Source organism: Entelurus aequoreus, linkage group LG13 (assembly GCF_033978785.1).
Source record: "Entelurus aequoreus isolate RoL-2023_Sb linkage group LG13, RoL_Eaeq_v1.1, whole genome shotgun sequence".
NCBI lineage: Eukaryota > Metazoa > Chordata > Actinopteri > Syngnathiformes > Syngnathidae > Entelurus > Entelurus aequoreus.
Genome location: NC_084743.1, coordinates 11,221,596 through 11,234,608, shown reverse-complemented (window position 1 = coordinate 11,234,608; position 13,013 = coordinate 11,221,596). Strand labels below are relative to the sequence as shown.

The window sequence follows — 13,013 nt, the reverse complement described above, 5'->3', positions numbered from 1 at the left end:
CACTGTGTCTGTTGCTCGACTGAACTCTGATGTTTGAGTCACCATCGCTGAGAGCCATGGCGACTTGAAGCTTCTGTTTAGGCTACCAGGTCAAGGGCAGAGGAATGTTGCCGCATTCCCAGTGTGACACCGATCAATTTATAAGCGAAGACCGAAGTCACAGGTCGACAGGACAGGAACTGGGAGATAAGTCATGTGTTCGCTTTAATCCCCATGATCAATAACCACTGTATTTTCTAACCCAAACATAGCCTAATGAGGTACAATTGTCCTAGTTGGTATAGTTTTCACCTATGTCTTAAATGCATCATGCGACCTAATTATCAATAATTGATTAGTATAAGCGGTAGGAATGAATAACATTTGTTTTTCCGCATTCCTTTTCAGACAAGTTGGATTAATGTAAGTATGTAACGTTTCTTCATGTAACTTAAGCAATAAACCAAAAAAAAAGTACATTAAGGGAACTCTTTTCCAAAATACGCTCACAGCTTGACTGTGCCATATACCATATTCTCTGGACTATATCAGAATCAGAATCCGAATCAGAATCAGAATAGTTTTTTATTGCCATTGTTTGAGAACGGGTTCACAAACTAGGAATTGTTCCTGGTGCAATCGTGCAACATAAAACACATATAACACAGAATAGGTAGTGAAATGAGCTGTAACTGAGTATACACATATAAATATAAGCCACACCCACTAAAAAATACAACTAAAATATGTATTTAAACCACACCGTAATATAGGCCGTATATAGATTGTGAAATTAGTTATTTACAGATAAATATTTTGTAAATATTTATTTACATACCTTAATTGTTTCCAAACGGTGCCTGTAAGACGGTAGTAAAACGGCTGATCAAACAAAACAGAAGTCGTCGTCGTGGACCCACTAGCTGCGGAAGTTAGTGGGTCAACCAAACAACCAAAGAAATGAAAAATTGTGCCCTAGGAGACAAAAAAAAGGAAAGGCTACCCGAACAAAAGGACAGTCAGGATCAACATTGTCCCCGGGTTCCACTCGTTGGCCTGAGCTAAAAAATGAGGAGGGATTTAAAATCGATGCTTCCTTGGCTCTATCCTGCTAAACTAGGAGGTGAATTCCGATGCTCAAATCGAAATGATAATGCTAAATTTGCGTGGTAACGGTCGGTAATAGTTTGAGGTTCCACACTACTTCCTTCGACGGTCTTTCTTTGCTTCGGACCTGTATCCGTAGCATTTGTAGTGAAATCCAAGATAAATTCTTGATAGTGTCTGCTATTTAACATCAGCATTGCCATTAGAGACCTAATATGTATGCCAATAGTACATCATGGCAGTTTGACATTAATATACGCTAGTCCTGATGGGAAATGTGGTCTTCTTCTGGCAAAACATTACCGCTTTGGTCCACTGGCAACACCTAAGTCAACCAAAACTGAAAGTTCCTAAGTGGTTCTTCAACATTCGTCGTTTTCCGACTGTAGGGACTTTTTGGAGTTCCTATAACCGTTTTCCGTCGTGTTCCGACATACGGGAACTCTGTACTACGGCCCTCAGATCCTATAACCATTTTAGCTCCTACTGAGTCCCATAGGAACTGAAATACGTCAGTGTTTGGTTGAACTGACGAGCTACGCCCCTTGCCGGAGTATGCGCTCCTCCTAGCCACAACACAGACCCGTGTTAAAGTAATACGCCACGGATATGCATCACACATGTTTCTTACCAAGGTCCCCAGCCATGTGCCAACAGGGAAGGGTATTTCAAGTGTGGTAGTTCTTAGAACTCCGTCCTGACAACTAGTATATGCCAATTTGGCTAATAACACACAGAAGAACCGCAGATTGGTACCTTTAAGTACCGGTACAGAGTCACAGGTACCGTATCATTTAAAATGTGAACTGTACCCATCCCCATTCAGGACACGGTCTCTTTTAAAGCAGTAACTACCTTGTAAGTAGTAATGTAGTCATTACAGAATCAGAATCAGAATCAGAAGTACTTTTTTAATCCCCGAAGTGAAATTGAGATTTTCAGCACAATCTCATTCAAGATCAGACAAACGTTACAGGGAGACTGAAAAACTTCTGGTGACCCTCACAAAAAATAGGTAAAAAACAGGTAAACAATGGGGGGGGGGGAGAGTAAATTCAGTCAAAGGGTTAGGGTAAGTGTTAGGATTAGGGTTTGGTTTAGGGTTGGGGTTAGGGTTAGGGTTAGGGTTAGGGTTAGGGTTAGGCATAAAGAAAAATAGTTGATTAGGGTTAGGGTTAGGGTTGGGGTTGGGGTTGGGGTTGGGGTTGGGGTTGGGGTTGGGGTTGGGGTTGGGGTTAGGGTTAGGTTTGTGGTTGGTGTTGGGGTTAGGGTTAGGATTAGAAATTAGGGTTAGGATTAGGATTAGGGTTAGGGTTAAGCATAAAGAAAATAGTTGGTTAGGGTTAGGGCTAGGGTGGGGGGTGGGGTTAGGGTTAGGGTTAGGGTTAGGGTTAGGGTTAGGGTTAGGGTTAGGCATAAAGAAAGAGTGTTGGTTAGGGTTAGGGCTAGGGTTGGGTTTGAGGTTAGGGTTAGTGTTAGGGTTAGGGTTAGGCATAAAGTAAAATAGTTGGTTAGGGTTAGGGCTAGGGAGGGGTGTGGGGTTAGGGTTAGGGTTAGGGTTAGGGTTAGGCATAAAGAAAGAGAGTTGGTTAGGGTTAGGGCTAGGGTTGGGGTTAGGGTTAGGGTTAGGTTTGTGGTAAGGGTTAGGGTTAGGTTTGAGGTTAGGGTTAGGGTTGGGGTTAGGGTTAGGGTTAGGCATAAAGAAAAATAGTTGGTTAGGGTTAGGGCTAGGGCTAGGGTTAGGGTTGGGGTTGGGGTTGGGGTTAGGGTTAGGGTTAGGGTTAGGGTTAGGGTTAGGGTTAGGGTTGGGGTTGGGGTTAGGGTTAGGGTTAGGTTTGGGGTTAGGTTTAGAGTTGGGGTTGGGGTTGGGGTTAGGGTAAGGAATGAAGAAAAAATAGTTGGTTAGGGTTAGGGCTAGGGTTAGGGCTACGGTTGGGGTTCGGGTTCGGGTTAGGTTTAGAGTTGGGGTTAGGGTTAGGGTTATGGTTGGGGTTAGGTTTAAAGTTGGGGTTGGGGTTGGGGTTAGGGTAAGGAATGAAGAAAAAAGAGTTGGTTAGGGTTAGGGCTAGGGTTAGGGCTACGGTTGGGGTTCGGGTTCGGGTTAGGTTTAGAGTTGGGGTTAGGGTTAGGGTTATGGTTGGGGTTAGGTTTGGGGTTAGGGTTAACCTTGAGGCCAGTGACAAAAACCTCATAGCCATAGCACACGTAAGCACACTTACTCAGTGGCCTAGTGGTTAGAGTGTCCCCTCTGAGATTGGTAGGTTGTGAGTTCAAACCCCGCCCGAATCATACCAAAGACTATAAAAATGGGACCCATTACCTCCCTGCTTGGCACTCAGCATCAAGGGTTGAAAATTGGGGGTTAAATCACCAAAAATGATTGCCGGGTGCGGCCACCGCTGCTGCCCACTGCTCCCCTCACCTCCCAGGGGGTGGAACAAGGGGATGGATCAAATGCAGAGGACAAATTTCACCACACCTAGTGTGTGTGTGACAATCATTGGTACTTTAACTTTAAGTTACATAGAATCAACAAAACTTGCAACAGAGGCGAGGGAGTGGGAGCTACGGAGGGCGCTACTCAGCCCTCCCATCATCCCTAAGGGGGATCGAGCTGCGGTGAAGGCGTGGGGTGGTTGCATATGCCATTACCATGTTCATAAATTACCCATAATCCAGCTAATTATGGGTCGAGTGAAAAACACAACAACAGAACAGGAGGACTGTCTGGGTCATCGTGTTGGAGATGCTGATTGGGAACTATTTCCCTCAGAAAAAAGGTCTAAAAAGTGTTTTATTGTAGTATTTTCAATTGGGGGGGGGGGGGACTACTTGTGACCCTAACCCAGGGGTCACCAACCTTTTTGAAACCAAGAGCTACTTCTTGGGTACTGATTAATGCGAAGGGCTACCAGTTTGATACACACTTAAATAAATTGCCAGAATTAGCCAATTTGCTCAATTTACCTTTAACTCTATGTTATTATTAATAATGAATGATATTTACACTTAATTGAACGGTTTAAAAGAGGAGAAAACACGAAAAAAAATGAAAATTACATTTTGAAACATAGTTTATCTTAAATTTTGACTCTTTAAAATTCAAAATTCAACCGAAAAAAAGAAGAGAAAAACTAGCTAATTTGAATCTTTTTGAAAAAATTAAAAAAATAATTTATGGAACATCATTAGTAATTTTTCCTGATTAAGATTAATTTTAGAATGTTGATGACATGTTTTAAATAGGTTAAAATCCAATCTGCACTTTGTTAGAATATATAACAAATTGGACCAAGCTATATTTCTAACAAAGACAAATCATTATTTCTTCTAGATTTTCCAGAACAAAACATTTAAAAGAAATTCAAAAGACTTTGAAATAAGATTTAAATTTGATACTACAGATTTTGTAGATTTGCCAGAATAATTTTTTTGAATTTGAATCATTATAAGTTTGAAGAAATATTTTACAAATATTCTTCGTCGAAAAACAGAAGCTAAAATTAAAGTAAAATGTATTTATTATTATTTACAATAAAAAAAACTAATTTACTTGAACATTGATTTCAATTGTCAGGAAAGAAGAGGAAGGAATTTAAAAGGTAAAAAGGTATATGTGTTTAAAAATCCTAAAATAATTTTTAAGGTTGTATTTTTTCTCTAAAATTGTCTTTCTGAAAGTTATAAGAAGCAAAGTAAAAAAATGAATTAATTTATTTAAACAAGTGAAGACCAAGTCTTTAAAATATTTTCTTGGATTTTCAAATTTTATTTGAGTTTTGTCTCTCTTAGAATTAAAAATGTCGGGCAAAGCGAGACCAGTTTGCTAGTAAATAAATACAATTTAAAAAATAGAGGCAGCTCACAGGTAAGTGCTGCTATTTGAGCTATTTTTAGAACAGGCCAGCAGGCAACTCATCTGGTCCTTACGGGCTACCTGGTGCCCGCGGGCACCGCGTTGGTGACCCCTGCCCTAACCCTTAATTATTGACGAGGGTGTCACATGACCTGGGCTATTGATTGAGACAATTGTAGTCTTACTTATTCATAGCAGCAACATATCGCGTGGCAGTGGTCTTTGTCTTGGAGGGAATGATGGCGTCGTGTTTCGGGGGGGGGGGGGGGGGGGGGGGGCGGCGTGATACACCCTCCATGCATTTCACTGCTGGTATTGATTTGATGATTCATGTCGTATTTTTATTGATTTCTTTTACACATGCCAACAGACATGGGAGAGTTTTTACCAGCGTGGAACAAATATTAGGAAGCTCTGCTGTGCGGCCCGGCCGGCGTGCCATGAAGAAGAAACCCAACCCTCCGCGCCATAAATTAGACCCGCAATGAGAAGAAAAAATAAAGTCATTTGTCAACTGCGGATATATAAATGAGATGACTTCGATGTACATCAAGAAGGATGAGCGTGGTGCGGTTCAATAAAAAAAAAACGGCAGACGCCGCATGAAGAATTAGGGGAAAATAAATTGAAAGCAGACCACCCGGGTATGAAGAATTATGTTGGGAATTAGCAGATATTACCATCATTTATGTGGCTAAATAAGCTGTCTGCCCGGCGCTCGCTGCGTGCTACGCCGACTCAGCGTCGAGTCTATTTGGAATGCAATGGAACTTTATTCTCATTTTACGGACTGTAGAGCGCGGCATTATTTAAATTAGCTGCACCCCCTAAATTTTAGGGGAAACAAAACGTTGATATATTTCCTTCAATGGACTATAACAGTGGTCCCCAACCACCGGGTTAGGGTTAGGGTTAGGGTTAGGGTTAGGGTTAGGCATAAAGAAAGAGAGTTGGTTAGGGTTAGGGCTAGGGTTGGGGCTAGGGTTAGGGTTAGGGTTAGGGTTAGGGTTAGGGTTAGGGTTAGGGTTAGGTTTGAGGTTAGGGTTAGGGTTGGGGTTAGGGTTAGGGTTAGGCATGAAGAAAAATAGTTGGTTAGGGTTAGGGCTAGGGCTAGGGTTAGGGTTGGGGTTGGGGTTGGGGTTAGGGTTAGGGTTAGGGTTAGGGTTAAGGTTAGGGGTTAGGGTTAGGGTTAGGGTTAGGGTTAGGGTTAGGGTTAGGGTTAGGGTTGGGGTTGGGGTTAGGGTTAGGGTTAGGTTTGGGGTTAGGGTTAGAGTTGGGGTTGGGGTTGGGGTTAGGGTAAGGAATGAAGAAAAATGGACTATAACAGTGGTCCCCAACCACCGGGCCGCGGGTCAGGGTTAGGGTTAGGGTTAGGGTTAGGCATAAAGAAAAATAGTTGGTTAGGGTTAGGGCTACGGCTAGGGTTAGGGTTGGGGTTGGGGTTGGGGTTAGGGTTAGGGTTAGGGTTAGGGTTAGGGTTAGGGTTGGGGTTGGGGTTGGGGTTGGGGTTAGGGTTAGGGTTAGGTTTGGGGTTAGGGTTAGAGTTGGGGTTGGGGTTGGGGTTAGGGTAAGGAATGAAGAAAAATTTACTATAACAGTGGTCACCAACCACCGATTGGTACCGGGCCGCGCAAGAAATTAAAAAAAAATAATAATAATAAAAAAAATATATATATATATATATATATTTTTTTTTTTTTAAATTAAATCAACATAAAAACACTATATATACATATTCTGTATGTGTATTTCAATATAGATCAATACAGTCTGCAGGTATACAGTCCGTAAGCACACATGATTGTATTTCTTTTTGAAAAAAAAAAAAATAATAAAAAAAAAAAAAAATCCCCCCACCCCCTCCCCCCGATCCGTGGGACAAATTTTCAAGCGTTGACCGGTCCCCAGCTACAAAAAGGTTGGGGACCACTGGACTATAAGATGCAGATATACATGTCGTTGTGGCTTGTACAGCCCTTTGAGACACTTGTGATTTAGGGCTATATAAATAAACATTGATTGATTGATTGATTGATATATGTTGTGAAATCAGTTATTTACACATATTCTGTAAATGTTTATTTACATACCTTAATTGTTTCCAAACAGTGTCTGTAACAAGGCAGTAAAACGGCTGATCGAACAAAACAGAAGCGCAACCGATATATAGACCACACTTCAAACTTTTAGGACAAAAATATGTTTTCCATATGTTAGCCGTACCGGACTATAAGCTGCAGATATATAAGTTGTGAAATGAGTTACTTACTAAAAACAAAATATTTTGTTTATTTCCATACCTTTATTATTTCCAAACCGCAGTAAAACGGCTGAATGAGCAAAACAGAAGTCACCGTCATGGACTGAGTTATTTACACAGAAATATTTTTTAAATGTTGATTTATGTACCTTAATTGTTTCCAAACATTGTCTGTAACAAGGCAGTAAAATGGTCGATCAAACAAAACAGAAGCACACCGATAAATATATTGTTTTTGTTTGTTTTGTTTACCATATAGAAGAAAATAAAATAAAATAAAATAAAAAATAAAAATATATATTTTTTTTGTTTGTTTGTTTTTTTGTTTTGTTTACCATATAAAAAAAAATAAAATAAAATAAATTACAAATATATATATACATATATATATATTTTTATTGTTATTTATATATATATATATATATATATATATATATATATATATATATATATATATATATATATATATATATATATATATATATATATATATATATATATATATATATATATATATATATATATATATATATATATATATATATATATATATATATATATATATATATATATACTGTATAAGCCACACTCCAAACTTTTAGAACAAAAATATGGTTTCCATATAAAGGCCACCCCGGACTATAAGCCACAGATATATAAATTGTGAAAGGAGTTACTTACATAAAAAGATTGTTGTTTATGTAAGTGTTTGTTTTATGTTACTATCTTGGTGCACATATGCTAACAAACGCAAACGCCCCCACACACACTGCTGCACTATGTCAGTGGAACACATTTTGAAGTTCTCTTCTCTCCTTTGAGTGGAATCTGATTTTGCCATCGCCATCTTTTTCCTCCTTTTTTTCCCCTGGCAGAGCCACTTTAAAAAACAGGATTTTTTTATCATCCGATTCCAGCTGTTAGGAAAATATTTCTCCAGTTGTGGTTGAGAAAACACAACATATCACCACTGTCACATGAAAAGTCCATAAGGAGAAGTTCTCTCTCACACTAAAAATGTTATGATGGCCTGACTGTGATATATAATTACCATGATAACGTCATAAATGTCATGTTTGAGGTGAAGCTGCTCTTTTTCACGTCTTTCTCTCTGTTTTAGTAGAGTTCTGCTGTTTACATTATTCCTCTTTTACAAAAACAAGTAGTCCCACTATTTGTTTTTATTTATTGCTTCAAGTGACATCATGCATTAAAGTAACATTGTTGCAAATACACAGACATTTTTTTGTCATTTTCAAAAGCGATAAATAGATTTTGTTTGTTTTTTGCCTCGATGGCGCTCCTCAAGAATGTTATTGGATTATTAAACACTTCAATCTCTAGATCAACTTCAGGTCCATAGGATGATAATAAGTAAGAAATAAATACATGTTTAAATGTTTTGTGTCCTCTTTTGTCAAATAAATCCCTGTTTCAAATGGCAAAAACTCAAAACTATTCCTTCCCAAAAAACAATTCATAGTGGAATAATTCATGTGAAGTATTTGGGGCCTGAAATCGATTACAAATAATAATAATAATACTTCACATCACCATCGATTTTTATTTATTTATTTATTATTATTATTATTTATTTTTTTAAATCCCACTCAAATTATTGAGGACATAAAAGTAATAAAACTAAGTCATACTGGGGTTTTTTCCCCCTCTAGATCAATTTCATATATATCCCATGATTTTATGTTTTTGTTATTTTTGTGTTAGTTTGTTTTATGCCCTTTTTGGCATATATATATATATATATATATATATATATATATATATATATATATATATATATATATATATATATATATATATATATATATATATATATATATATATATATATATATATATATATATGTATATATATATATATATATATATATATAAATATATTTATATATATATATATATATATATATATATATATATATATATATATATATATACATATATATATATATATATATATATATATATATATACACATATATATATATATATATATATATATATATATATATATATATATATATATATATATATATATTAAAAATAAAAATAAAATTATATATATATGTATATATATTTTTTTATTTTATTTTATTTTATTTATTTTATTTTTTTTATATGGTAAACAAAACAAAAAAACAAACAAACAAAAAAAAATATTTTTTATTTTTATTTTTTATTTTATTTTATTTTATTTTCTTCTATATGGTAAACAAAACAAACAAAAACAATATATATATATATATATATATATATATATATATATATATATATATATATATATATATATATATATATATATATATATATATATATATATATATATATATATATATATATATATATATATATATATTGTTTTTATTTTTTTGCATATGGTAAACACACAAAATATGCAATATTTTCCCCAAAAATATATATTAAAGTGGAATATGTGAAGCGATGTAACTGGAAGGCTTGAATAGGTCAATAAATCATAACAACATTGATTTTGATTCATTATTATGTTTTGAGCAATGACCGTTTTAAAGAAAAAAACAGCCTGTTTGTGTTATTAAAGTCAACATTGCAAATTTTTCTTGTTACAACTTTTTCTTGTTACATTTTACTTTTACTTGTTTGATCTTTTATTATCACTTTTTTATGTTTTTTTTTTTTTTTTTTCAAAAATATTTTTTTAAATACGCCGCGGGCACTTTGGAAACGTCTGATTTTTGTTATACTGTAGTTTTACCTTTCAGGTCAGATTAGATGGATTGTATATATATTTTTTAATTATATGTTTGTTTTATTTATTTTGGATACATTCCAATTACAATGAAAAAAAAATATATATAGGAGAAATACGAGTGTATTTGTCTGGTTCAAACACTGATGACATCTATTAAACAGACAAGAAGCAAGGAATCATGCAGAGACAGAGTTCAATTTAGCTCAATGTGGAGAGACATATTGGGCACTTAGTCACAGTTCCAACCTACGCTCTAAGGCACAGCCCACGTGTTCCTCTATTTATTTGTGAGGTCCCTGGTTACATCACCGAGGCTGCTTCTCAAGGAAGTGGGGTAATTTCAGCCGCCCCAGTTGGACACAATATATGATTATTCATGAAATGGAAATGTGCTGACACTCGTGATATCGCCCTGTCTCTGCTTTGTCTGCGTCAAGGCACTCGATGTTCGCCCTCGGCAGTCAACAAACACCGATACGAGACGACACGCAATCTCGGATTGCAAGTCGTCCCTTTGCACGGATAGAAAAGTACAACCTCAGCACAATTGATAAATAATGTCTCTGTTCTCTGTCTTCTGTCCACAGTGTGCAGGGCGGGCTTCTACAAATCCACAGTGGGAAACGCGGAGTGTTCCAAGTGTCCGCCTCACAGCTACGCTCACCACGAGGGATCCTTGCATTGCGGCTGTGAGAAGAACTACTTCCGAGCCGAGGGGGACCCGGCCGCCATGGCCTGCACTCGTAAGTGACACGGGTTCCGATCGCCTCGTTATCGACCGCCGCCGTTTGACGCCTCACAAGAGGGGAAAAAAGTACGACGCGGAGTTGGAGGATTTTTCAGTTAGCAATAAAACATTCAATAAAAACGTGTCTACACCCTGCCCCGAGGAGCTGATAATCCCCGCCATTAGTTTAACTGTCAATGAGCTTCAGTGTTCCATGATGCTGTAAACGCTTCCAGATGCCACCGACATTGCATGGGATTCGTTTGAGGGTAAAAACAACATGGTCAAACTATAAATGCATCGATTCTCAGAACTTTCTGCAACAGTCAACTGCAGACGAGCTGAGTAAGGATGCAAGTCAAGTAGAATTAAGGGCATGATTATTATTTTTTTAGTATTACCATTCTTAAAGTACGCACCGTAAATAATATCCTACAGAAGCACAACATATTTTCTGTTAAATTATAATAAGTAAGTACTGGTTTAAATAATAATAATAATAATAATAATAATAATAATAAATAAGTACTGGTTTTCAAACCTCTTATTGTATGTGAAATGAGTTATATACACAGAAACAATTATGTAAATGTGTATTTACATACCGTGATGGTTTCCAAACAGGGTCAAAAAGGCAGTAAAACGGCAGTTAAAACAAAACAGAAGTCACCGTCATGGACTCACTAGCTGCGGAAGCTAGCTCTCCAATCAAATATAAAATAAATATGACTACATTTTTGGAAAAACAATACTAAAAACTAGTGATATTATTTTACCATGCAGTCATGTTGATAAGACATCCTAAATTAAGATGATCTAGATAGCAGGATTTTTTTTTTTTTAAATAAGTATTTTATTCTGAAAACAAGCATTATTTAACTTCAATTCTTAAATGAAGCATCCTTTAAACAAGACGTCCTACGCAAGGGAGAATCAAAATATTTTATTTGAATAGTTATTTTCTCAATTTTACCATTCTTGAACGTGAATAGACAAACTATACTGTGATTTCCGAATACAAGCCACACCCACTAAATGCTTTAAGGAAACAATTGTTTCCATATATTCGTTCACTGGACTATAAGCCGCAGATTTATTTGTTGTGAATTTATTTATTTACACAGAAAGATTTTGAAAATGTTTATTTACATATAATTGTTTCCAAACAGTGTTTGTAACAAGGCAGTAAAACGGCTGTTAAAACAAAACAGAATTCATCGTCATGGACCCACTAGCTGCGGAAGCTAGCTCTCCAATCAGCTAAACAGACTCAATAAGTCCACGGTGACGTTTTGGCGAATTTACTGAGGAATTTGTGAAACTGAAACAACACAAAAAGAATGCCATTGTAAGTTGATGATGGTAGACATGTTAGCATTTCAGCTAATACTAGCGACGTTAGCTTGATTATATTACGATACCGCGTACAAACGTGTACGAAAACACTCTTACAGACATCACACGTGGGACGCTTTAGTGAGTAGGAATAGTTGTAGTTATATTGTAAAATTAAAAAATGTTGCTCGGAGTGATGAGTGAACAATCCGTACGTGTAGAAATGTTTACAAGACGGATCGGGACTTGTACTTCCGGTTGAAAGCGAATCTAAACAGACGGGCAGCACCTGCAGTGAGCAAATGTCCACAAGATGGCACCATAGCACGTACAATAACACACATATTCAGTTGTGTTTAGTTTAGTTTAGTTTAGTTTAGTTTAGTTTAGTTTATTAAGGATCCCCATTAGTCTACACCGCAGTGGGGACTATTTTTCCTGGGGTCCAGGCAAAAAAACATCACATAATCACAAAACAAAAGATTACAATGCAGTACAACATGATCAAATAATAAAATGTTGTAATACAAAAATAGCAACAACAAAAAAACAAAAAAAGTAATAATAACTTCGAGTTGACATAATAATGTTCATACCAAAGATAAAAAGAGCAATATAAAAATATATATATATTTATATATATATTTTTGCAAAAATAAAACAAAGAACAAATGGCCGAAAATATACACATTAGTGTACCAAAGACAAACAATAAATGACGGAAAAGTACCATCCATTCATTTTCTACTGCTTGTCCCACAATCAATAAAATAGACAATAGTCAATAAAAACAGTTATTGTTTCTTGAAATAAGGAATTAGCAATTAAAAACGTGCAAAAATTGCACATTTCCAGTAATATGTGATGATGCGTGTCGGATTGTACGCTATACTGGTCCTAATAAAGTACTGTGGTACAAATTAATTAATTTATATAATTTAATTTAATTTATTAAATGTAATTATTTTTTTATTTCATGTATTTATTAAATTAAATTTTAT

The 13,013-nt window shown here is 36.0% G+C and overlaps 2 protein-coding genes across 2 annotated transcripts in view; one reads left to right on the top strand and one right to left on the bottom strand.

Annotated features, from left to right (window-relative positions):
* Window positions 1–13,013, bottom strand: part of LOC133663173 (ephrin type-A receptor 3-like) — an 843,338-nt gene that overhangs the window by 198,553 nt on the left and 631,772 nt on the right. The gene's annotated exons all lie outside the window — the stretch shown is intronic.
* LOC133663172 (ephrin type-A receptor 3-like) overlaps window positions 1–13,013 on the top strand; it is a 168,763-nt gene that overhangs the window by 125,656 nt on the left and 30,094 nt on the right. The window contains exon 4 of the mRNA XM_062067452.1: window positions 10,538–10,693. Coding sequence (XP_061923436.1) covers window positions 10,538–10,693 — 156 coding nt within the window. The remainder of the gene's footprint in view (window positions 1–10,537; window positions 10,694–13,013) is intronic.